The sequence below is a fragment of the Trichosurus vulpecula genome, chromosome 4, assembly GCF_011100635.1.
Source record: "Trichosurus vulpecula isolate mTriVul1 chromosome 4, mTriVul1.pri, whole genome shotgun sequence".
Lineage (NCBI taxonomy): Eukaryota > Metazoa > Chordata > Mammalia > Diprotodontia > Phalangeridae > Trichosurus > Trichosurus vulpecula.
The window spans coordinates 228,915,216-228,941,549 of NC_050576.1; the positions used below are offsets into that span (position 1 = coordinate 228,915,216).

Here is a 26,334-nt window from a genome sequence, read left to right on the forward strand (position 1 = left end):
GAGTCCCAGTATCATTGATGCTATGCATAAAAAGTTATAGTCAGGATGGCAGCAGGGTTAGCTCCTTGAAATAGATAACCTTGAACCAACTGGAAGATTATTAAATTTGAGTTTATTAAAAACAAATGATGTGGCCCGGTACATCCCAGGTAAGCAGCTGCCACAGATATAGCCATGAAAAGCTTACAGCTATCCTTTCATGCTGAGCCCCACAGACATGGATCTAATTACAGCTCTGTGGCCAGGAGGAGGTTATGGGGGAAGGAGGCTCTGAGGGGGGTGGAGGGAGTTAGGAGCAGAAAATCAATTCAAATTACTTTGATGACAGTGACTTAGAGCTTCCCTCTAGCAAGACAGCCACACCACTGTTAACCATGCTGGCAGCCAGGACCGGGGCTGTGGGCAGTAAGATCTCTGAAGAGAGCACAAAGTTACGGAAACAATCTGTGCTTTCTGTAGGGAGTAAAGACAAATCTCCCAAGAGGGCCCCAGAAAATGCACCAGACAACCAGCTCAGTACCTCGGACCCGAGCCAGCTCAGGGCCCGGCGTTTGGCTCTGCTACGTGAACTGGAAATGAACTGGTATTTGAAAATATGGGACCTGTCATCTGAGCACACTGTCGCCCACACGACCGGGATGCCTCATAGGTAAGGTTCTTTTCATCTTTCCTGCTCTTCCTCTTTGAAAGGCATTTTAAAGAGAAAGCTAAAAACAAAACAAAACAAAACAAAAAAAACCCCCAAAACCCAAAACAACTCGAAAAGTACAACTAACTCAAATTGGCTGGTTTGCTTTCTTTCCATATCATGATACCACCCTCTATGAGTTCTGGTTTCTTTATAGCTGACTGACACTTTAGAAAAGGGATAAGGGGTGGGGTGGGAGAGCAGGAACTTGGTGAAAATGCCAAATAACACATCCCCTATTGTTTTCTTGCCAACCCTGGGGCAAAGGTGGGAGAAGATGCTCTAGAGCTGTATATGCCATTAAAATTTCACTTTATTAATAGCTGAAGAACTGAAAGTGCTCTATCTAGGACAGGAAATGTTTAATTTAAGTCAAACAAATAATCCTCTTCCATCCTGCCTCCTTCCTTTCTTTTGAGACTTGATGGGGTAGGAGTGGGAGGCTGAGGAGGAAGATGACTCCTAAGACTCTGCCCTAAGACTCCTAAGACTCTGATCCAGTAATGAATTCACTTGGTTCCCTGTTGCTGATCCTTTGGTTGCGTCCCTTTTCACATCCATAGCTGTACGTTCCCGGGTACGAGCTGAGCAGCCAACTTGTAGAGTAGGTGTGCTGTTGCTGGTAAGGAGTAAACATGGACTGCTGGTGTGGCCCAACCCATGGCTGATTACATTTCAGAACACATTCAGGAGTCAGGAGAGAAAGTCGAATTTTTTAGATCATAGGTACTGCAGAGAAAATCCCTGCAGTATTCCTTTCAACTCTTTCCCAGGCTGGCTTCAAATAATTCAAGACAAGACTGGTTTCACAAATCCCAAGTGCCACTGGGGCAAAGCACATGAACAAAGCTTGGGAAATTCTGCCATCCAGATATATTTAGAAAATGAATTTGATATTCCTGGTCTTAGGAACACAGAATCCCAGAATGAGATCCGGAAAGGACCAAAGAGGTCTTCAGTATACAGATGAGAAAACTGAGAATCACGCTGATGAAGTGACTTGTCCAAGGTCACACATAGCATCCTAGATTAAGAGCTAGAAGGGACCCCATGCTATCCAGTCCTATCTCTTCATCCTACTCATGAAAACTGAGCTCAGGGATATTCAGGGACTTGCCCAAGATTTGAACCCAGGACCTTTGCCTCCAGAGCCTGTGTATCCCAGGAACATATAATTGAAACTAGAAGGGTCTTTAAGGTGATGATCTAGTCCAGGGGTGAGGAACCTGTGGCCTTGAGGCCACATGTGGCCCTCTAGGTCCTCAAGTGTGGCCCTTTGACTGAATCCAAACTTCACAGAACAAGTCCCCTTAATAAAAGAATTTTTTTCTGTGAAGTTTGGATTCAAAGAGCCACATTTGAAGACCTAGAGGGCCACATGTGGCCTTGCAGCTGCAGGTTCCCTACCCTGGTCTAGTCTGGACCCCTTATTTAATTCATAGGAAATTTTCAAAAAAAGTAGAGATAATTTTCTGGAAATAATGACTTCAGGTGGTCATTTTTTTAATCACGTGCTTTAGAAATTCAAGATTTCCTTGGTATGTGTACTCCTCTCCTTACTGACACAGACTGCAGACCCTCTAAGACTTAGGCAATGGGGTTTAAGAAGTATCATGGCCAGAGAAAAATCACAGCTTTGTGGCCAACTTGTTTCTGATAAGGTTACAAAAAATTGATTAGAAATGAAGGATTCCGATGAAATGGGTAGAACATCCAAAACTCCCTTTCAAAGAAACAGTATAATGAATGCCAACAGATGATGAAGATTGCCTCATTGGGCTGAAGCTCTGTGGTCAATTCTCTGTGTCAAAGTCATCTGCCCTCCTTGAGCATGCTTCAGACAGGTATTTTAGATATGAGAAGACTAGATTCAAGGAGACATTTATTAAGCTCTTGCTTTGTGCAGGACACTGGGCTAGGAGCTAAGGATGCGGAGACAAATGAAGTCTCTACCATCAGATGGGTTGTATTGGAGGTGGGGAAGGGAGAAGGAAATGCTCTATGTATACAAGTATTTAGCAAGTATGTGCAAAGGAATACGAAGATTTAAGTGAGAGAGGACCTCGGGAAGGAGCTCTTGGAAAAGATGGTCTTTTGACCTAAGCTATCTTTTGAAGGAAGCCAGGTATTCCATAAGGATTACCTTCAAGACATGTGAGCAATCACCAGTAATCAAAGGCATGGGGGTGAGAGATTCCCTGCCCACAGAACAGCCAGCAGGCTAAGTATACTGAGAAGGATGGTGTATGAATGAGAGTCACACGGAAAGGTGGGAGTCAGAATGTGCAGGAGCTACACTGAAGATTTTTGTCATAAAGGCCACAGGGAGCTATCAAAGATTTTGGAGTGAGAGGTTGTCACCACATCTCTGATTCAGCAGTTGTGTGGAAGATGAATTGGAGATAGGGAGAGACCGGAGGTAGTAAGAACAATTGGGAGACTATTGTGAGACATTACAAGAAAGTTTATTTAGCAACTGAGTGAAAAAGTTCTTCAGTTGGAAACTTCAAAAACTCATCAAACCCAGAGACTTTGACTGTCTCCTTTCCAAAGCATTGATGGAATGGCATAATCTGGATTTACTCCATTATTCAAAAAGACATATTTATGAAAATGAATGAGATAAAGCTTTTAGTAATTATGGAGTAGTTTTAAGACTTGTAATGGGCTGGCGCATTGGAAGCAAAAATGACAGATAAGCAGAGAATAAGCAATTCGCCCGACTCTGGGGAGCTGACTGAGGTTGGATGGTGCCATTCAGGGGCAGCTTCAATGAGATTGTCATTGATGGGAACTGCACATTTAAGCCCCAATTCATAAATCCATTATGAAATAAGCCTCTGGAAAAGAAGTCAAATGGCAAAGGGAACCTCCAGTAATGGCTTCCTTACATAACATTTCCTTTCATTGATTATCGATCAGAGATGTGCCCTTTGGGAGTCCAGCATCCACATGACTAGACAATTGCTGCCCCACAGACCAAAATGCAGCCAAGTTCTCCATGACATTAGCTTTACATGGCAGGTCTCTTCCTGACAGATCAGAATGTCACCTAAGCTAGGAAGATTTTTAGGAGGAAAAATTGTGTATATGTGTACATTTATGTGTATATGTGTATATTGAGAGAAATTAATCTTAATGCTGTATCATTTGATTATTAATAACAATTTGTAATATTCCTTTCTTTGTCAAAATGCTAGCTTAGAGAGTAGCCCTCCTTCCCAGCTAAATGGTATCAGAAGCATTCCAGCTCTGCTTAAGGCATCTGGGCAGGACCCCACCCAATTGGGAAACCTGATTTCCATCTATGGTATAAACAGGATCCAGTTTGGGTGAAGTCACTTCCCAAAGGAAAGAGTTCTTGTCTTTGCTCCCCTTCATTAGAGTTTAGGGCAACTCAACTCATGAAGAAGAACCTGGTCAGGGTGCCCAGATTGCCAGAGGCAGCTCAAAACTCATGACCAGGCCATGTTTTCAGCTGATATTTCCCCTCCTCCTCAAAGATGTGGTAATTGGGAGGAATGGGGAGTTTTTAGCCCACTTCCCTATTGACTGACCACAAATCAGGATTGGATGTTGTTTGCGAGGGGCGTTCCCTGTCGAAAGGAATAGTTCTATTTCCCCTTCTCGTCTTTGGTTATCAAGAGAAATCCCTGACCATCAATTTAATGATTATTGGCTAGCCTAAGTAATAAATTGATTATTAACACCCAGAAACTTTGTCTCTCTGGATTTTATTTGAGACAATACATATGTCTATATATTATATATATACCCATGCATCACTCTGTCTCTACCTCTATCCCTCTGGGGCCTGCCTTTTTTGATTTCTTTGTGTAATGAGAATTCCAATTAGTGTGACCCAGCATCAATGGGGTATCTATGAACATACGGCTGGATTTTGGTTTTGACTTTTGACTGGACCTGTGCTATCACTGGGGTAAGGAACTCCTGGTGAGGGACTTTCAATGCCAATTCAGAGGGGTTTTGGAGAGAGCTCAGACAAATCTCTGCCTTTTCTCTGCTGTCTTGGCTCCATGCTCCCCATGCCAATTCAAGTTGGTAACTTCTCTGTAACTTAGAGTCTTGTTGAGAGAGTTGCCTGGGGGCACTGAGAAGTTAAGCAATTTGTCCATTCACCCAGTCAGTTTGTATCAAGGGTAGAACTCTAATTCAGGCGTTCCAGACCCTTAGGTCAATTCTCTATCCATGATGCCACCCTGGATATGCACACACTCATACATACACACACATTAAATACAAATACATAGATATACATCTCTCTGTTGTCTTTCTCCTTTTTCTTTTTAAAATCTCTTCATTTAATAAGGAGAATCAGGTTATGTGGGATCTAGAACGAATGGCTTCCAAAGCTCACTTGGAAGGACAATGCTAGACATCCTTGATCTGCAATGATCTTGTCTGTCTCTTAGTGTGGGAGAGAACAGCAAATACCTTGTCTACCTTTCACTATAACACAGAGTTACTTCCTATTCATTTGGAACTGACTGCATTCATTAGGAAAATCCCTTCCTTGCACAGCTCTGCCTTTATGTTGCTCAGAAAGTCAGGGCAACTCCTTTTTTAGGCAGACTGGCTGAGCAGTGGGGAGGAATCCAGGACTTATAGGATGTTGTTATTGTTCAGTCTTACCTGACTCTTCCTGACCCTGTGGACACTAGCACAGCAATGCTGTCCATGAGGTTTTCTTGGCAAAGATACTGGAGTTGTTTGCCATTCCCTTCCCCTGTGGATCACTGATCCATAGGCAAATAAGGGTTAAGTGGCTTGCCTAAGGTCACACAGCTAGGAAGTGTCTGAGACTGCATTTGAACTCAGGTCTTCCTGATCCAGAGCCTAGAACTCTATTCACTGTGCCTCCTAGCTGCCTCAAGAGTTAGGATGACCTGAGTTCAAATGCAGCCTCAGTGAATAACCAGTAGAGTGAAGTGCCTCAAGACCTTGTCATATGAGCTTCAGATACTTACTAGCTGTATGACCCTGTGTGACCTAACCTCTCTCAGCCTCAATTTCCTCATCAATAAAATGGGATAATAATAGTACCTAACTCTCAGGGTTGTTGTGAGATATAATGAATTAATATTTGTTAAGTCCTTTGCAAATCTTAGAGCACTATATCAAATGCTAGTTATTATTATTAATAAAATATTTGAGCCAATTAAAGTAGGGACAAAAGCTTGGATTGGATACTATGTCTGTTTATGACAATATGGTCACTTCTGGGGACGTGATGGTAGGAACGCTTCTTGACATGTCCAGGAACATGTAGCAGCTGTAATTGGGAGGAAGGGTATTGTAGTGGAAAAAAGCCATGGATGATGTCAAGATATCCAGACTTGAGTCCCTGCTCTTTCCTTTAACAGCATGTTTCTGTCAACCCTGTTATTTTCTGGGCATCCTAGGTCTGCAAGGCTTTGGGGAAGAATGACTAGTGAGGTAAGATGTAGGGCAGTTATGGCAGCCTTCAAAAGGCTGTCATGTGCAAGAGGAATCAGACTGGTTCTGCTGGACCCTGAGGTCCCAATCTGGAGACACAAATGGATGCTCCAGAGACACTGATTCCAGATAGATGGTAGATTTACTTACAAAGAACCGAGAGTGGGATGAGCTACTTGGAAGGTAGCTGGTAGCTGGACAGCTCCATCTGGATGGCTTAGAGGCATCTGAAATTCAACATGTCCAAAACATGTCAAGGGAAGTTATTGCAAATAAAGTGACCAAATGTACAATCTCGTTGACCCAGAGATTCTATGGCTAATCATATACCCTAAGGAAGTCAATAACAATAAGAAAAGCTCCAAATACCCCCAAATGTTCATTGTGGCATTTTTTTTTGTGGTACCAAAGAACCAGAAACAAATGGATTGGGGAATGGCTAAACAAACTGGGGTAGATGAATGTAATGGAATATCAGAGTGCTGGAAGAAGAGACAATCATGATGAATCAAAAGACCTACATAAACAGAAGCAAATTCAAATAAACACATCCTGAAAAACAATATTCAGAACAATGTAAGTTGAAAAAAATACCACAAGACAATATAAAACGTGAAATTTTAAGGAACCAGCTTGGGGTCTAAGAAGAAATAGGAAAAGACACCTCCCCCTGTCACACTTAAATGCAGTGATGTGATTTGGTTGGGGGGTAAGGTTCAAGGATGTGGGACACAGCATCCAACTTTTTGGTTTTCATATATTGATGTTTTGCTAAATTTTCTTCTCTTAGTCCTTTTTTAAAAAGAAATTGCTCTAAGCGATGATTCTCTGTGAGAAGGGAGGGGAATACTGGGGCAGGTTTATGCAATGTAAAAACAGAAGACCTCAGATAAATCCATTTAAAAACATTAAAAATGAGTGCATATTGAATTGATGCAAATTAAGCTGACAGAGGACAGATGGCCACCTGTTGGGTATGCTGTAGAGGGGAATCTGGGTTAGATACTAGTTGGACTAGATGGCCTCTGAGGTCCCATCCGAATAAGAAGTGTTGTGAATTTACCTCTCTGGATCTGTTTCCTCATCTGTTAATGATGACATAGGTCCAGGTGATTTCTTTGATCCCTTCCAGCTCACATTTGGTGGTTCAGTGGGAGGAAGGGGGACAGAGAGAGATGGAGACACAGAGAGAGAGAGAGATGGAGAGGTAGAGAGAGAGATGGAGAGGTAGAGAGAGTGAGAAATTGGAAAATAACAGGAGTGCTCCAGAAACCAACTGCCCCCTTGGGAAGACTAAATTCAAATCTTTTACAGCAGATTAATTCCAGTTCATCTGCTCTGAGAGATTTGAGGATTATTTCAGGCCATGCTTCAGTAATATCCTGTATTTCTCATTAAGGCTGTTATTAAATGATTGAAAGAAAGAATTAGAAAGAGAGCTGGGTTATTATTGACAGGGCCTTGAAAGCTTGGTTATTTTTTAAGAAATAATACCTGGAAGCTCAGTGGCCTGGTTGCCTGCACATTTAACATGGACGATGGAACTCTGACTCAAGCTTTGTCTCTTTCTCTGATTCTTGGCCACTCGATGAAACAGTCTATTAGCCTTTTTTCCCTCACCCCATAGTTGGACCATTTGTTTCACTATGTGCCTTGCACATAGTAGGCCCTTACTACATGTTTTTTCAACTGAGTTGAGTTGCTATCTCATAAAGCTAGGTCTGGAAGTTACTCCAGAGCTCATCTAGTCCAATATTCTCATTTTAGCAAAAAGGAAACTGAGGCCGAGGGTGGCTAAGTGACTTGCATGTTTGCTTCGATCTGTAGCTGTCAAAAGTACTTGTGCTATTTTTGTTGTCATTGCCTCTCCTAAAATCAGGCTGCTGTGGTGATAGGCAAAGCTCCCAGGAATGTAAGGAAAGACTACACTGGCTGTATTCTTTCATGGTCAGACCACATCCAGAGCACAATCACAGAACTAGAGCTGAAAGGGACCTCAGGGTCTATCTACTCCAACCCTCTCGTTTTACACATTTGTAAAGTGACACCCAGGGATTTGCCCAAAATTACCCATGTAATAAGCATCAGAGGCAGGATTTGAACTCAGGTCCTCTGACTCCAGAGCCAGTCTTTTCCCCACCATCTCCCCTTTATGTTCAGTCATAGGCAGCACAGTTTAGGAAAAGCCCCCATTGGGTGCTAACCAGTACAGTGAAATGCCTCCAGACCATGTCATATGAAACTCAGGGGAAGGACTTGGGGACATTCATCTCAGAGAGGAGAAGGCTGAGGGGGATCAGACCCTGTTTTCAAGGATTTAAGGGCTGGCGTGTGGAAGAAGGCTTAGTTATATTCAAGTTGAAAGGAGACAAATTTAGGCTTGGTGTAAGAAGTGTGAGAATTTGGCACAGGAGCTGGTGGCTTCCTCTTCAATGGACATCTTCAAAGAAAGGGCAGATGAGCTATGTTAGATATGGTGCAGAGAGAAAGGTGGAGACTGGCAGTATGGAACACAAATTAGGAAATATTTAGCAAATAAATAAATAATATTGGGAATATACATGAATAAACATTACATATATATATATATAAACAAATGTAAATAAATAAATTGGGGAATATTTAGCAAAATAAATAAAAACACAATAAAACAGATAATGTTAATACTTGACTTTCTAAGTCAATATGTGGTCTGCAGGGATCCTCATGTACAGTATAGTAAACCCCACCTCCTCTACCACTACTGGTCTAGGCCATCCCTCTCATTTTTGGCATAACAAAGCTCTAGGGTCACTTCCAGATCTAGATTTATGAGATATGAACTCAACTCTATTGAACAAACATGTATTAAGATCCTACTATGTGCAATGTACATGGTGGAACAAATGGCCCAACCATTGGGTTCAGGTTGAACTGTGTTGGGCCATATGTAGCCAGCAGGCTAGATGACCTAAGATCCCTTCTAGCTTGGGCTCTGTCACCCTGTGATCCCTTTTGGCTCTAAAATGTTGTGTTTCTGTGAGGTGTGTGGAGTTTCTGTAATTCATGAAGGTGACTGGGGCTGGGGCTGCTCTTGAGATGGCTAATAACGAACAAATTGGTTTCAGTCTTGGATCTGACCACTGAGGATTCTGTGGTGCCCCATGAATATTTAGCAAGAAAACATCAAAGAAGACAGGTAAGGGATAAGACCCCATAGGTGGATCACCATGTGTACATATGAGATACAGCCACTGCCAAGGTAGGATGTGAGAACTTTTTAATGTCAAGACTGTGAAAAGAAAAGACAAGCTCTATTGGCATGGACCTGCAAAATGGAAACCACCAGGGACATTGAGATGGATGGAGTATTAACCCCACCTCCCCCATGGCCCCCACTTTGGAGTGGATTTCTACTGTCCTTTTCAGTTTTTCACCTTTTGGTTGAATTCACATCCTCAGATCTGTGTCACTCTTCTCTCTTCACTTGGCTCCACTTTGCAAAGTTCCTGACTTACCAAGTCATAACCCTCCTCTCTGTCATTCCAGGACGCAGAGATTAAATTCCCTTGGGACCCCACCAAGCCTTGGGAGCATTCTAGCTTAGCCATCTGGATCCAGTGTTGATTTTAAGATCTTAATGACTACTAATCACTGAGTTGTCTCCCACCTTCTTTCTGCCCCTCAATCCACTGTTGGAGCCTTTCCTCTGAGATAATCTGCCATTCACCCTGTATATAGAAGTGTTTGCTTTGTTGTATCCCCTTTAGACTGTGAGCTCCTGAAGGACAGGGACTGTTTTTTTGCCCCCTCTTTTTATCCCCAGTGCTTAGTACAGTGCCTAACGCATAGTAGGGGCTTAATAAGCATTTGTTGAAGTGAATCAATCACAAGATAGCCAGGATTCTTCAACCAAAGCCAGGACTGACAGCTGCCCTGAGTTAGTCTGAAGATCAGTAAAGCTTTTAAAGAGTTCATAGTGGTTTTTTTTTAATTTTTAAGAGAAAGGATTTTTGCTCCCCAAGAAAAGATTCTATACTGAATTAACTCTTTCTGTTTGCTGAATTTGGCATTCAGTCAGCCTCCAGGTCTTTGCATAGGCTTTGCCCCACACCTAGCATGCCTTTCCTCCTCACTGTGACTTCTTAGAGCCCCTAGTTTCTTTCAAGGCCCCAGGCTGGCATCATCTCTTGGGAATTTTCTTTCTTTGTCTTCCCCAGTGTTAGCACTCTCTGGTTTACATGTAGCCGTCTCTTTCCTCTCCTCAAACAGAATGTAAGATCCTTGAGGGCAGATGCTTTTTTTTTGGTATGTTGTAGTTGTTTTTATCTTGTTCCCCCAGCAATAGCACCAGCCTGTGCACATAGTAGGTGCCTGATAAAACTTCTTGGGTTGAACTAAAAAAGCAATTTCTTTCTTTTTGGAAGTTTGTTTTGTATCTCCTTGGTCATTTTTTTTTCTCCTGGTTTATTGCTTTTAAGGTTCTAATTCTTATGGAGCTTGTAATTATAGGATCCATGAGTCTAATCACCTATTTTCAGCTGTAAGTGGTTATGTGAAATCTGTGTGCTTATGATCCTGTTCCTTGGCATTCTCTGGTCTCTGGGTATTTATTTCTTCCTTCCCTCATTTGTTTATTTATGCATTCATTTGTTCATTTCTTTGTTTATGCATCTATCTATCTATCTATCTATCTATCTCCAACTTGACTGAACATTTCTCAAGAGAAGGGACTATTCTATCTCCTTCTTTTGTCACTCCTACATACCATTCTGTCAATCAATGAACATTGACTACTTAAGTAGAACCCATCTTCTTTTAAATAAACTTTTAAAATTATTTTTTCAAGGTTTTTCTCTCCTGTCACCCCTCAAAAACAAAACAAAAGTGAAACCTTTATAACAAATATACATAGTCACACATTGGCCATGTCCAAAAAATATATGTCTCATTTTGCCCCTTGAGTCCAGGAGTGTTAGGAGGTGGGTGGCAATAGTACCTACATCTCATCCTCTGGGGTCTCCCACTGCTCCCAAAGAGAGAGAATGACAGCAGGCAGCAAGAGGACATAGATTTATGATTGGCTTCATGAATGATGTGGCTGTCTTTGTCATGAGGCCTCTTACTGCAACTGGTTGGTGCAGTGGATAAGGCAATAGAATTGGAGTCAGGAAGACCTGAGTTCAAATTCAGCCTCAGAAACTTCCTAGCTATGTGATTCTGGGCAAATCACTTAACCTCTGTTTGCCTTAATCCACTGGAGAAGGAAATGGCCAACCACTCCAGAATCTTTGCCAAGAAAACACCATGGACAACGTTGATGTGCTGTGGTCCATGGGCTCATGAAGAGTTGGACACAACTGAACAATAACAACTCGTATAGGGAGCTAACACACCAGAAATCCTGGTTGTTGGATTGGAGCATGGCAATCATGGTATCTCAGTCTTCCCTTTTGTGAGTTAACCTCCCAAACAAACTTTTTCTCATAGAAGCCATAGTCATACGGACATACCATCCCTCCCTCTCTGCCCCCACCACCAGAATAAAATTCTGAGAAGCATTTGCCTTACAAGGTAGACAGTTCCAGTTCTGTGACCACCCCCAACTTAAAGAGAAGGAAACAGGCTCTTTTGTTATTGAGCCATTTTTCAGTGGTGCCTGGTTCTTCGTGACCCCACTCGGGGTTTCCTTGGCAAAGATACTGAAGTGGTTTGCCATTTCCTTCTCTAGCTCATTTTACAGATGAGAATACTAGCTAGCAAGAGTCTAAGGCCAGATATGAACTCAGGAAGATGAATCTTCCTGATTCCAGGCCCACTGCTCTATCTACTGTACCACCTAGCTGTCAAAAAACAGGCTCAGAGAGCTTAAATGAACCCAGGCCACAGTCTACGGCTAGTAAGCGTCAGAGCTGGGATTTCAACCCAAGTCTCTTGGCAGTAGGTCTAGTGCTCAGATAATCACTCTCTCAGAGTTAAGGCTTCTTAAGAATAGAAACTATTTTTCTTTTGTGTTTTATATCTCTTAACAGTGAAGTGCCTTCTATATTTTGGGGGAAATGGTTGGGACTGTGATTTTACCAGTGAGGAAACTTCCCTCTACCAATGTTGATTGGCATTTGCTTCATAACTAATACTCTTAGACAGTTGCCTCAGACATTGAGACAAGAGGGGACTCACCCTGGGTCACATAACAAACACACTTCAGAGGTAAGACTTAACTCTGACTCTTCTGCTTCCAAGGCCAGCTCTCCATTACTCTAAGCTGCCACTGGCCTGGCACATAGTAGGTCCATTAAATGCATCTTAAATTAAATTGCCCCATGATGCTATGTTGCTGACTCAAAGTCAATCTGTAGTCAAATAAGCTCCCCCAACTCCAGAGTCTTTTTAATCTTTATTTGTAGCTTACCAATCTTTTCCCATCCTTTTGGGTATATTACATCGGTATGTAGTTGTCTTAAACGAATATGATCTTGTCAGTTGGAGCATTTCCCCAATCTATCAAGGTCATCGTCCATTTGATTCCTGGCTCTTTAAAGAGCATTAGTACTAGCATGCTTGCCCAACTCAGAGTGACGTACAAATTGGATGAACCGGTTCTTTATTTGCCGGTCCAGATCAATCAAGATATTGGCAGAACTGACTCCAAGGCCAGGCTCTGAGCCCCATTGTCAAAGCTCCTCCCCTCTGCTCCCTGACCTCAATTCACCTTTGCTTGAGAAAGATGCAGATTCTGGTTGGTACCAAGGAGGCATCCACCCTAGAGGAGTCCATGGCTCTCTGCTAATGGGTCAGAGAACAGGCAAGGGGCACTCCTTGAGTGGGAGTTGTGCCTCTGGTTGGGAGATTAGGAACCCAGATGGCCACAACTGATTTGGGTGGGGTGGGAAGTGAAGAAAAATTGGTAAAAGAGCTTGGAGGTGGTTTTAGTTTGTTGGTTCAATTTAAGTTGTTTTTTTTTAAGCAGATGAGAACTAAGGAGACCTTAGCATTCCTAAAATAGAAACATCAGCTCTGGGTGGCTCAGTTCAGTGACTTGAACCCAAAACAGAAGAGGAGAAAATCTAATGAAGGAAATTTTAGGAGTATAATCCAAGGAACTGAAGCATGGCTACAAGCATAGAAGTTTTAACCTCAATTTGAGGGGTGGACCTGAGTCCCAGAACAAAATGGACGTTTTTCTCTCTCCAGGGACTGAGAAAACAGATTTGAAATGAATTGATCATTAAATGAAAAAACATTTCTTAAGTACCTAATACTGCCAGACATTGTGTTTAGGTATTGGCCATACAAAGACCTGTCTTCAGTCAGAGGTCTTGGATTCAAATCTCAGTTATATTACTTGCCAGCAATGGGACATTTATCAAGCAACCTGAACTCTCTGGGCATTGATTTCTTTATCTGAAAAATTTGAAGGGGATGAACTAGACTAGTGGTGTCCAACTAAAATAGAAATGGGGGCCACTCATTTCTCAAATATATAGAGAACTGAGTCAAATTTATAAGAATACAAGTCATTCCCCAATTAATAAATGGTCAAAGGATACAAACAGGTAATTTTCAGATGAAAAAATTTAAGCCCTCTCTAGTCATATGAAAAAATGCTCTAAATTGCTATTGATTAGAGAAATGCAAATCAAAACAACTCTGAGGTACCACACATCAGATTGGCTAACATGACAAAACTGGAAAATGATAAATGTTGGAGAAGATGTAGGAAAATTGGAACACTAATGCATTATTGGTGGAGTTGTGAACTGATCCAACCATTCTGAACAGCAATTTGGAACTACGCTCAAAGGGCAATCAAACTGTGCATACCCTTTGATCCAGCAATACCACTACTAGGTCTGTATCCCAAAGAAATCATAAAAAAAGGGAAAAGGACCTACATGTACAAAAATATTTATAGCAGGTCCTTTTGTAGTGGCAAAGAATTGGAAGTTGAGGGGATGTCCGTCAATTGGGAAGTAGCTGAACAAGTTATGGTATATGAATGTAATGGAGTACTTTTTTGCCAGAAGAAATGATGAGCAGGATGATTTCAGAAAAACCTGGAAAGATTTCCTTGAACCAATGCAAAGTGAAGTGAGCAGAACCAGAACATTGCACACAGTAGCAGCCACATCGTGCAATCATTTGGTAGACAGCTCTTCTGAGCAATAAAATGATCTAAGACAGTTCAAAAAAGACTCATGGTGGAAAATGCCCTCCACATTTGGAGAAAGAACTATGGAATCTGAATGAAGATCAAAGCATACCATTTTTGTTTTTTTTTTCTTTCTTGTGGTTTTTCTGTTTTGTTGTGATTCTTCTTTCACAACATGACTAATATGGAACATATGTGTTTAATATGTACATGCATAGCCTGTATCAGATTGTTTGCTCTCTTGGGGAGGGTGGAGAGGAGGGAGAAGAAATTTGGAACTCAAAATTTTATAAAAGTGAATGTTGAAAAATATCTTTACATGTAATTGGAAAAAATAAAATACTATAAAGTGGAAAAAAATAGAAATGGGGACCACTACACTGTACATAAGGATCGCTGCAGGCTGACTTAGCAAACCACATTTTAAACCACATCTATGTTCTATTGTATTTTTATTTATTTATTTTATTAAATAATTCCCAATTACAATATGCAGTCTGCAGTCTAGTGTTTGAGGCCTCTGGTCTTAGAGGTACTTTATAGTTCCAAATTCTGCTAATGAGCTGATGAGCTACAAGAGAATTTAACTGGGCTTTGCTTTAGGGTGAAATGAGTAGGAAAGAAGAGTGACCTCAAGGTCAGCGCTAGATGAGAAGTCGGATGATTGAAAGGGAGGGGTGAAAGGGATAGTGTCCAGAAGAGCCTGATGAATACTTTAAACGGGGGCCAAGCTCACAGATTAATGTTCGGCTGTGGACATCACCCAGGGCTCAGGTGGCAGTGAGAGAGGGCAGACCAGGGATGGCTGGGACTCTACCTGGGCAAACCAGCCAGCAGGTAGTCAGGGGGGCAGGTTTTAGGGGAGGGGAGTCAGACCGCTGTGCATTTGGAGTCAGGGAATGTCAATGATTGGCTATTAGCACCTGTCTCCCTAGATAGCATAGAGCAGAAGAGCAGGGGAAGTTGGGAAAAAGCAGGGGGCAGTGGGTACCAGATGTGGAGCAGTGCCTGGATGCCCCAGCAGGCTGGCAAGAGGCAATAGGCTGAGAGGTCCAGGCACAGGTTCCAGGGAGAGCTGGCGAGTCTGTAGAGATTTGGCCATCGGAACTACAGCCAGGTACTGCAATGGTCACTAGCTCAAAATTGAAATGATATGGGTTCATATCCCACATGATCCTCCCTGAATGACCTGGGGCAAGTTACTGAACTTTCTGGGACTCAGTTTCCCTCTGTGTGGAATGAAGGGATGGGCCAGCCAGCCTTCCATCTCCCTCTATCGTCCTATGATCCATGAATTTAATTATCTCCTCTATGCAAATGACTCACAGATCTATAGATCTAGCCAGTTTCTCCCCTTAGTGTCAGTCATCTGTTGGATACGTCAAATTAGATATCCCAGAGGCATCTCAGACTCATTGTGTCTGAAATGAAATCAGTATCTTTCCCTCCCAAACCCTCCCCTCCCCCACAACTTCCCTATTTCTGGGGAAGACATCACGATTCCTCTGGTTCTCTTCAATACCCTACATGTTCAATCAGTTCCCAAGTCTTATTCTAATCTCAACATCTTTCATGTTGGACCCCACCTGCTTCCCTCATCCAGTTCATCCCTCATACCCTCTCACCTACAGTATCTCAATAACTTCTTAATTGGTCTTATCTCCTCTCTCCCCATCACAATCCATCCTCCACACGCTGCCAGAGGAAATTCCCCGTGTAGATGTGACCATGTCAGTCCACTAAAGTCCAGACTTCTCTGTCTGGCTCTTAAATCTCTCAGTGTGGCTCCTAGGAACCTTTCCCGACTGGTTATGCTTTGCTCTTATTTCCTCACTACATTCCAGGTGACCTAGGTCCCATTCATGACATTCCACCTTCTGTCTATGCCTCCACACAGGCTGCCCCCATGCCTGGGATTCTCTCCTTCTTTGTGGCCACATCTGACAATTCTTAGTAGCTTTCAGATTTTTAGCTTGAGAGCCACCTCTCCTGGTCCCTCTATTTCTCTGTTATTTTCTTCCTGTTCCCTTTGTGTAATTTTATATTCCACAGATCTTGTTTCCCTCAATAGAACATAAGCTCTCTGAGGACTGGGATGTTTCTGTATCCCCAGCCCCAACCCCAGAGCTTAGCATACAATAGGAACTTAATACACGACTGAATAATGTTTTGAATAGTTTTTTGACTCAAGGAGAATCATGGCTCTAGAGTTGGAAGAGACTGGAGAGGCCATCTCATCCAACCTTCATTTTGCAGATGATGGAGCCTCTTCTTGGCTGTTCAGTGACTGTTGGATGCTTGGGGTCTAGTGTGGTTTCAGAAACTGACAAGAAACTCAGAATTTTCAAATAAACAGGGTCATATTGTTTTATTTTTTAAAAAAATAGTGTATAAAATTTGACTTTTTGAGTCTTGGGGGCAGGTCTGATTTCTCTAAGGTTTCTTTTTAAAAGTTGAAATCTTTTGTCTTTATATCACCTCTTCTATCCTTCCTCTCATCCTCACCTAGAGAGCCATCCCTTATAATAAAGAATAAAAAAAGAAGAAAGTTTCACAAAACTAACCAATATTTCAAGAAAGTCTGAAGTAATATGCAGTGTTCCACACCCAGGGTCCCCCACTTTTATAAAAGAATAGGTGGATATGCCTTCTCATATCTCTTCTTTGGGGTCAAACTTGGTCATTATAATTTCATATCATTTAGTTCTGGCTATTTTGTCATTGAGTCTTCCACTTAGAGCTCCATCTAAAACTCCCTCCTGTTAACAAGAATCAGATATTGAATAGTGTCGGTCCCACATCAACTTTAGGCACTTGGAAAATGACTTCAGTGCATTCTCAATTCTGCTTTACCAGCTGATACCAGGCTAACTCAGAGTACCACCCCCCCCCAATTAGACCTGGACTCAGGATGCTAAGGGTAGGTGACCAAAGAAGAGTGCACCTGCCTCCTCCTAGACTCCAATGTAGCAGGCTTTCCCTCTTCCTCCTTCAGCTCTTTGTCTACCATGTGAGCCATGTAGAAGCAAAAGAAGGCTCTGTAGTACATCCTTCTCTGTGTTCTGTACTCCTGCTGCCTAATATCAATGGGTGCAGGGCTAGGGGGTGGCAGCAGTTCATAGGAAGACCTAAGCATTTATATAACAGTGGAGACAGGAAGAAGAGGAGGAGGAAGGAAGCAAAGTAGGAGGTGGAGAAATTCTACAATTTCTTTATGTGTCCCTCTCAAGGGAATTAATGTCCTTGAAGGCATCTGAGGCTTGTAAATCTGTTAGTGTTACGGAAGGCTACTAGGGTGACCCAATATGAACATCTGTCAGTTTCAGCTAAGTTTTGGAAACCAGAATCCCCTTTTCATGGCTATATCATTATAGAATATGTCAAGAGTTATGAGAAGAGATGAAGATTAAAGACCAGCTGTGGCCAGATGTTTCCCAATTTTGCTTTGCTGTAACTATAGGCCTTGCTACAATCTGGACAGTGCTCTTCCTTCCTTCCTTCCTCCCTCCCTTCCTTTTTTCCTTCCTTCCTTCCTCCCTTCCTCCCTTTTTCCCTCCCTCCCTTCCTTCCTTCCTTCCTTCCTTCCTTCCTTCCTTCCTCCCTTCCTCCCTTCTTCCCTCCCTTCCTTTTTTCCTTCCTTCCTTCCTTCCTTCCTTCCTTCCTTCCTTCCTTCCTTCCTTCCTTTCTTTCTATCTTTTAAAGCATGTCAGAGCTTATGGGGGGGATATAATTTTAATTTTCAATTTTTTTAAATTTACTTTATTAAGAACCTGAGAAGTATCAGCCAATGAACATTTCCATATAAAGAACAGAAAAGGAGGACTGCATATAGGTAAAGTATATGTGAAGTTTAACATAGTAGCATGGTAGTGTTACTTTGGGCAAAACTTTTTCCCAGTCTTAGAGTCCTATGAAGTCTCATAACAGGGGCTATTTTGGAGAACCAGGGGCTAATTCCTGAAATGATGACCAAAAAGTGATGCATCGTATTTCCATAGCAATTTCAGTTAGGTACATTGAGTATTATCAGGTGTCAGGAAGTCATTTGGGCTGATGGAGAAAAATGTCCAAGGCACAAGAAATGGAGGTGCTCTGTGTGTTGGTTGGCACACTGTAACCCTCTTTGATTCATTTTCTCCTGGGCGTGCACATCCGCAATCAACAGTATTTTCTTTTTGGAGTTTAAGCTTGTGTTTCAGCTCAAGCCCCATTACTGTGATGTCTACCTTAAGGTAAGCTTCTTAAAGCTGATCCCCATTAAACCACAAGGGTATGTAGCCTTTTTAAAACAAAGTCTGTGGAGGGGCAGAGCCAGCTGGGTGGAGGGTTGGTGGGGTGGAGCATTTATGATTTCCCACTATACACAGATAGCAAGAGGCTCCGTTCAGCTCTCTCCCCCCACCCCCACCTCTGCAGCTCTCATCCTCATTCCTATCTTAAGCTACTGAAGTTTTTTCTGCCTAGTTTTATTTTCTAGGACCTGATCTGACCAGGACTCCTAGCCACAGTTACGACTAGGGTGGGTTGTTTTGGACTTTGGCCCACACAGCACCAAAATTAGAGGACATGACAGAAATTATACTCCTTCAGTCAAATCATGAATAGGTGTTAATTAAGCACCTACTATGGGCCAGGTACTGTGTTAAGAGCTGGGCAAGAGAAAGGCAAAAAGCAGTTCCTGCTCTCAAGACGTTCACAGTCTGATGGGGAAAACAACATGGAAGTCCCCATGTACAAACAAGATGCACAAGATAAATTGGAGATAATCTTGGAGTGAAGGCACCAGCATGAAGGCAGTTTAGGAAAAGCTTCAGGACCAACTGAGCTTAGCATTTACTTAGCGAGAATAATCAGTTAAAAATGAAGTGACCAGAAGCTATGCTTTCTGTCCAACCTTTCTCCACCAAGTTGCCACACCACAGGTGATCATTTACCTTGTCCATTCTGGTGTTACTTCTTTCTCCCTTCTCTGACCCCCCCCCCCCACCACACCCCCAGCAGCAGCTGGATGCTTTCAGAGGCTTCTGCCCAAGGAGGACCGTTGCCTTGGGGGCCTCTCTCTGACCCCAACTGAATTTTATTAAAAGTTAATTTAAGAGTGTATTTTGAGCTGTTCACCCAGGACACATTTTACAAAGCTTACTCAAGGTACAAAAATAGTAAATTAAACCTCTTCTTTTAGTGGGACTACAGACAACACAGAGACCTTATATTCTTTAACACTTTCTCACCCGCCCTCACTGCCCTGTTTTAAACAGAAGGCACAGAAACCTCTGGATAGGTGTTGCTTAGGCTGGCCTTGGAAAAGTAAATAGCTTCTTTCATGCCAGCTCATGGAATGAAAATCTTTGTTCATCCATTCACTTCTTCATTCTTTTATTTGTTCATTTATTCATTCATTCATAAGAAGTGATTATCATTTAGATATTATTAGTAGGTTGCTAAGAAAAAATAATGAAACAGCTGCCGTCAGGAAGCTCCCATACTCCTGGGGTGAGGATGGGGAGTTAGATCATATGTATATAGGGGAGTATACAGAACAGACATACAAAGTAATTTGGGGGTGGGATTAGCAATTGGGAGGGAATCCAGAAAGTCCTCTAGGAGTTGGCATTTGAGCTAAGCCCTGAGGGAAGCTAGGAATTCTACAAGGTGGAGAGGTAGTGGGGTTGGATTCTAGGCATAGGGGGCAGCCTGTGCAAAAGGAGGGAGATGAGAGAAGGAATGTCCTATATGGTGAAGAGCAAGATGGCAGGGCTATGCATGGAGTGTGTGATGAGGCATAGTCCACCATAGGCCTGGGATGTCTGACTAGAGCAGCTGAAGGGTTTCTATCTTTGCTCCTCTTCCTGTGTCCAAGAACCATTTGGGTGTTTGTTTTGAGAGTCTGCATGAATTAGGTTTCCAAGAGCCGCTGCTGGGGTCATGGCAGGACCCCCTTTCCATAATAACCCCCAGACGCTGCAAACCCAGGACTGTGATTTCCCTGATAAGAGATCTGGCAGAGATTGATTGCTTTGGGACAGAAAAGCTCCCACCCACCTGCAACAGACACTCACAAAGCTGGAAGCCCATGATCCACAGCTGGTGATGGTGATGCTGTGAGAATGGGTGCAGCGGCCTTAAGTTTACCTCCCTACTGGCAGTAAGCAAAGTGAATTGTGTGGGGGTGAGGGGAAAGGAAGGAAAAGGGAGGGGAGAGAAGAACAGAAGCTTTGAGGCGAAGGTCTGTCAACAAACTCTTTCTAAGCTCTTCTTCAACGATAGCATCGGCACTCAAAGAACACACGGCACTTACAAACCTTCTCACTTATTTGTTAGCATGTAAACATGGGACATTCTTTTTTTTAATTTATTTTTATTTTTAGTTTACAACAGACGGTTCTACATAATTTTGAGTTCCAGATTTTCTCTCCTCCCTCCCCCCTCCCTTCCCAAGACGGCATGGAATCTCATATAACTACCACGAATGACTTCGCATTGAATTAATTTATACACTAGTCAAGCTGCGGAGAAGAATTATGACCAATGGAATGAATAATGAGGAAGAAGAAACAGAACCAAAAAAAAAAAAACAACCCAAAAACAAAAACAAAAGAGAAGAGAAAAAGGCAAGCATGAAGTGTGCCTCAATCTGCATTCAAACTTCATAGTTCTTTCTCTGGATGTAGACAGCATTCTCCATCGTGAGTCCTTTGGAGTTGTGCCTGCACCTTGCGTTACTGAGAGGAGCGAAGTCTGTCAGGGTTGGTCCTCACAGAATCCGTATATCTGTGGTTGTGTACAGTGTTCTCCTGGCTCTGCTCCGCTCACTCAGCATTATGTCGTGTAGGTTGTTATGAAGTCCGTATCATCCCCATTTCTTATGGCACAATAGTATTCCATTACCTTCATATACCACAGCTTGTTCAGCCATTCCCCAATTGATGGGCATCCCTTTGATTTCCAATTCTTGGCTACCACAAAAAGAGCCACTATAAATATCCTTGTACATATGGATCCTTTTCCCACTTGTGTGATTTCTTTGGGATACAACCCTAGAAGTGGTATTGCTGGGTCAAAGGGTATGAACATTTTCATAGCCCTTTGGGCATAGTTCCAAATTACTCTCCAAAATGGCTGGATCAGCTCACAACTCCACCAGCAATGTAACAATGTTCCAATTTTCAACATGGGACATTCTTAACGTTAAACCACCTCCCACCTGGGACATCAGCAACATTACTGTAGCTTGAGACCTATGTTCAAAGGATCATGGATCCCCATAGCCCCCCTCATCTATGCTCCCCTGATTCTACCACCTTCAACAAGCAGTCTGGGTAGCCTTAGGCCCCCGTCTCAGAAGCCCATTCTTAGATGCATTAAATAAAATGCATAGGATGACAAAGGAAGTGCAGTTACCAAAACATTACAAAAACCAGTGTACAGATTCCAGATTCAGAACCCCTGAACTATATTACGACCATGTGTTTGAAAGTGATAAAATGACATATATTAAAAAAAATCGGACACCAACTCAAATAGCTGGTGCAGTACATAGTGCTCTAGGCCTGGAGTCAAGAAGATCTGAATTCAAATGTAAGATTTACTGCTTGTATTGAGCTTCAAGGGATGATGCATCCATTATACCCATGATCCTTCCACGCATCTGTGGCATCTGCCGTCCCTGACGTTTTAGATGTGCCCTTCTTGCAAAGGTTTGGGGAAAACTACAAAAATGTGACTGTGGCAGCCGGCTACACCTCATCTTCCTTCAAGGAAACCTACATCACCATGTTGAAGCCTGTGAGCCCTGGGATCAGGATGAACGCCATCTTTGTAACATCATCATTGCTTGTCTCCTAAGAGGGAGAGCAGATTAATATCTTCCAGACTTTCATCAGTTCTCTCTAGCCAATCAATTGACAAACTTTTATCAATCACTTATTGTATACCACGAGAGCCAGTGGGGTGCAGGGTCTAGAAAGCCTGCCAGGAGCCATGAAATCTTGCATTGAAGTCAAGCTGCTGACACACACTGGCTGTAGCAGCCTCAGTGTTCTAGGAAGCTCTTGGAGACTAGGGTATGCAGAAAGGGTGGTGAACTGCATCTGTAGAGTAAGTTTCCTCCTCAAGAAGTTCCCTTCATCAAAGAGATAAAAGAACCTGTCTCCATTCCACTCCTTCCATGTGCCAGGCACTGTTCTAGGTACTGGGAAGACAAGCACAGAACCAGAGAGTCCCTGTCCTCTAGGGGATTATATTCTATCTTTGTGGGGTGGGGGAAAGATAATCATATTTAGCCATTGACTTCCAAGCACATAGCCCATGTAACCATGGCCAGTGAAAGACTGCCTTGGGCATGGATGCTGCATTTTGAGGTGGCCAGAGCACTTCACAGACACGGTTTCATTTGATTTTCACAGTTCTGGCCATTCAGGGCTCTTTTTATCTGCGTTTTATAGACAGAGAAATTGAACTCAGCCCAGGTGACAGGTATCAGAGGTGGTATAGCTGGGTCTGGAGTCAGAAAGGCCTCAGTGTAAAATCTTCAATGGCTCCCCATTGTTGTCTGAATAAAATATAAACACCTTAGCCTGGTATTCGCAGCCCTGCAACGTTTGGAATCAACGTATCTTTGCATACATGGCTACTCCCCATTCAAACACTCTATGCTCTAGAGAAACTGGACTTAAGCATTTAGCACAGTGCCTGGCATCCAGTAGGTACTTAATAAATGTCCATTGGTTGACCTGTTATGGTCCCTGATCTTGTGCTGCTTTCTCCTTCCTCTGGGCATTTGGTGAATGCTATCCCTCACCAAGAATCCATGGCTAGCATGTATTCTTCCCGGGAGGCATCCATTTGCTTTGGTAAAAGTTCCTTGCTAGGAAATGAAATCATAGAATGTTTCAACACACACACACACACACACACACACACACACACACACACAATATAAAGGGAAGTGTGGAGTAGTGAATAGGGAGTTCTGAGTTCAAGGGCTGCCTCTGAAGCCTTCTGGCTGCCCAGATTTAAGACTCAAAGGTGAGCAACACCATTGGTAGGGGAAGTGTCCTTCTTCCCTAACTCTCTACCACCAAGAGCTTCTTACCTCAAAGCCTTTAAAGAAAAAAGTTCCCCCTTTACTGGAGCGTTTCACACGTGGCTGGATACCACTTGTCCATTGAATTGTTGAGGGTGTTCTTGGTCAGCTATGGGTTGTGCCAGATGGCCCCCAAGGTCCCTGCCAACTCAGAGATTCTGTGCTACTGGGAAATGTTTGTCCAATTACATGGAATTGAATTGAAAGATGAGGTCTTAAGGTTAATAAGTTTTCTGAAGCAGCCCCAACAGATGGTGATCAACGGGTCAGTCCTATGCTAGACACCCAGGGCTCCAAGCCCCTCTCTGCCCCCTCCCTTTCATGCCACTGCTGTGCCCTTCTCTTTCCAGGGAGTTCTCATGCTAAAGCTTGAAATGAGAACAGACACAAACGTATAATGTTTCAAACATGCACATGCTTGTTGTCACAGAGGAAAAACATATTTGTAACATAATCTGGCAATTGATTACTGCTTAAGGAATCATTAAAGCATTTTTAGCTCCCTTGAACCATTATCTCAAACTGGTTCGTGAATCACTAAATGGGACCTACCTATTTAGAAGACCTCTAAGGTCCCCTCCACTCTGGATGACCTCTGTGAATGACCTCTCACCCTGGGAATGCTCCCTGAGGTCCCTATGGAATACTAAGATATCTCACCAGAGTCACTATTTCACCAGCATGACCAATCCCTCCTCTGATGCAGATCACCACCCTACTGCACTTTTGGGAGTTTCTGGGGTCAAAATAAACTCATCCAGTGGCCATCCTTTTGGTTATGAGGGACAACATCTGTTCCACTTCTATTGGGCCTTTACTCAAAGAGCCCACCAAGGGTCCTCCAGGTTGATGGTGGAGACATTGGAGAGCCTCCTTTTTGGTGGAGAATTTGAAAAGATGGTCAAAAAAGATGGCGGGATCATGAGGCACCATTCTGAATGGAAAAGGCAAGCCAAACCAAGTTAACAAGCATTAATTCAGGGCTGACTTAATAACAGGCCAGGTCACTGACCACAGCCAGGCTACCTCTGGCTTCTCCTAGCAGACTAACTTTTAATAAGCATATATATGAGAAAAGAAAGGGGGAAAAGAATAGAGAGAGAGAAGAAAAAAGAAGAAAGAATAAAAAGAGGAGGAGGAAGAAGAAGAAGAAGGAAGAGGGGGGAGAAAGAGACAGAGAGAGAGAGAGAGAAATGAAGGAAGCCTAGTAAAGCTAAAGGAAACAGACCATGACAACTCCAAACATCCTTCTTCTGACCAAATGTCCCCTGCCCAGATCCCAGGGGCAGTCTGAGGGCTCTTCTTGCTGAGGCCACTGGAACAGAATGTCCTGGACTTGCTTAAGAGGGGTGGCAGGCTCTGGACAACTTTTCTGTGCCTTTGTTTTGAATTACAGACCCAGAAATCCTTTGGGGGAGACATTGTGACATTACAAGAAAGCCAGGACACTATGTGAAAAAGTTAGTTATGGGGTCAAGTACTTGGAAAAATGAAGGTCTGACTTATTTGGAATTATCCAAAAATAATAGTCTCTCAGGGGAAAAAAAGTCTTGTGTCTACAACTGATGACTGGAAATGTATTTAATTTACTTCTTCCTAGTCACCACATGATCTTTGCTTTGGTCGTGCCAAAGTTAGGCCCCTGAGACTTCTCACTGTCCTTGGTGGTCCTCTCTCTCTAGGACCTACACTCTTGAGTCTTCTGGACTTGGCTCACTGGGCTATTCTTGCCATTACCCTCCACTCTTTTGCCTGGGTTCTTGAAGCTCAGGTAAACCTGTGGAAAGGGAACAGCCAGGAGGCCAGTGTCACAGGGTAGAAGAGTGTGTGGGGCTGGGGGCTCAGGTGTGGAGGACAGTATTGACACTCCATCCTTGGCTCTGGGCATTCTCTCTGGCTGTCCCCCATGTCTGGCTCTGACCACTGCCTTCTGTGGCTTCCTGTCCATTCCAACTAAAGTCCCACCTTCCACAGGAAGCTTCCCCAGCCTCTCTGAATTCCTGTGCCTGCTCTATGGTAGTTACTTTCTATTTATGTTGTATATAGCTTTTTCTGTATGTTGTCTGTGAGCTCCTGGAGGGAAGGGATTATCCTTTGCCTCTTTTTGTATTCCCAGTACTTGGCAAGGTGCCAGGCACATAGTAGGTACTTAATTAATGTTTGCCGATACATTGATTTCTACCAAGGTAACATTGGTCCAAGCTCCTAACTCTCCTGATGTTCTCTGAGGTCTCAGCACCAGCCTCTCCTTTTTGTTAAGAAAGACCAAAGCAGTCTGCTTCCTGCTCCCTCACTCGGCCAGCTCACATCTAGACCCTCCCTTCCCAGAGGGGACAACTGATACGAAGTGACCTATTGGGGATTAGAGGCCTATCACAGTAGTCACCAAGTCAGATGCTCAGAGGAAACTCCACACTGTCAGGCTCAATTCAATTAAATTTAATCCAGTTAAGTGAACATCAGTTAAGGGCCTACTATGTGGAAGGCTTTGGATTTGATTCTGGGGATGCGAAACCAAAATGGTCCATGCTCTTGAGAAAATTATACTGTATTAAAAATATGACAATAGCTAGCACTCGTATGGCACTCTGCAAATATTATCTCATTTTTATCCTCATAAAAAGCCTGGGAAGGAGGGGCTGTTGTCATCCCCATTTTATAGTTGAGGAAACTGGGGCAAACAGAGATTAAGTGACTTGCCCAGGGTCACACAGCTGGTAAGTTTCTGAGGCTGGATTTGAATTTGGTTCTTCCTGACTCTGCACTTAGCTCACAATTCACTGCACCACCCAAGCTGCTCCCTTTAGAACTGGTTGGTCACTGAAGACTTTATGGAGGAGATGAGATGTTAGCTGTGCATAGAAGGATGGGTAAGCTATCACATGATAGACATTCTAAATGAGTGGGTTTTACTGGGAGAACCCATACCATCAAAGTAGCCAGGGGCAAAGGGGAGCCGGTAGTCAATTAACA

The 26,334-nt window shown here is 43.0% G+C and overlaps 1 protein-coding gene across 2 annotated transcripts in view; it reads left to right on the forward strand.

The window, feature by feature from the left end:
* The first annotated feature begins 374 nt into the window (after nt 1-374).
* KCNAB1 (potassium voltage-gated channel subfamily A member regulatory beta subunit 1) overlaps nt 375-26,334 on the forward strand; it is a 453,996-nt gene continuing 428,036 nt past the window's right edge. For both annotated transcript variants that reach the window (XM_036757675.1, XM_036757677.1), the window contains exon 1: nt 375-649. In XM_036757675.1, the coding sequence (XP_036613570.1) occupies nt 375-649 (275 nt within the window). The remainder of the gene's footprint in view (nt 650-26,334) is intronic.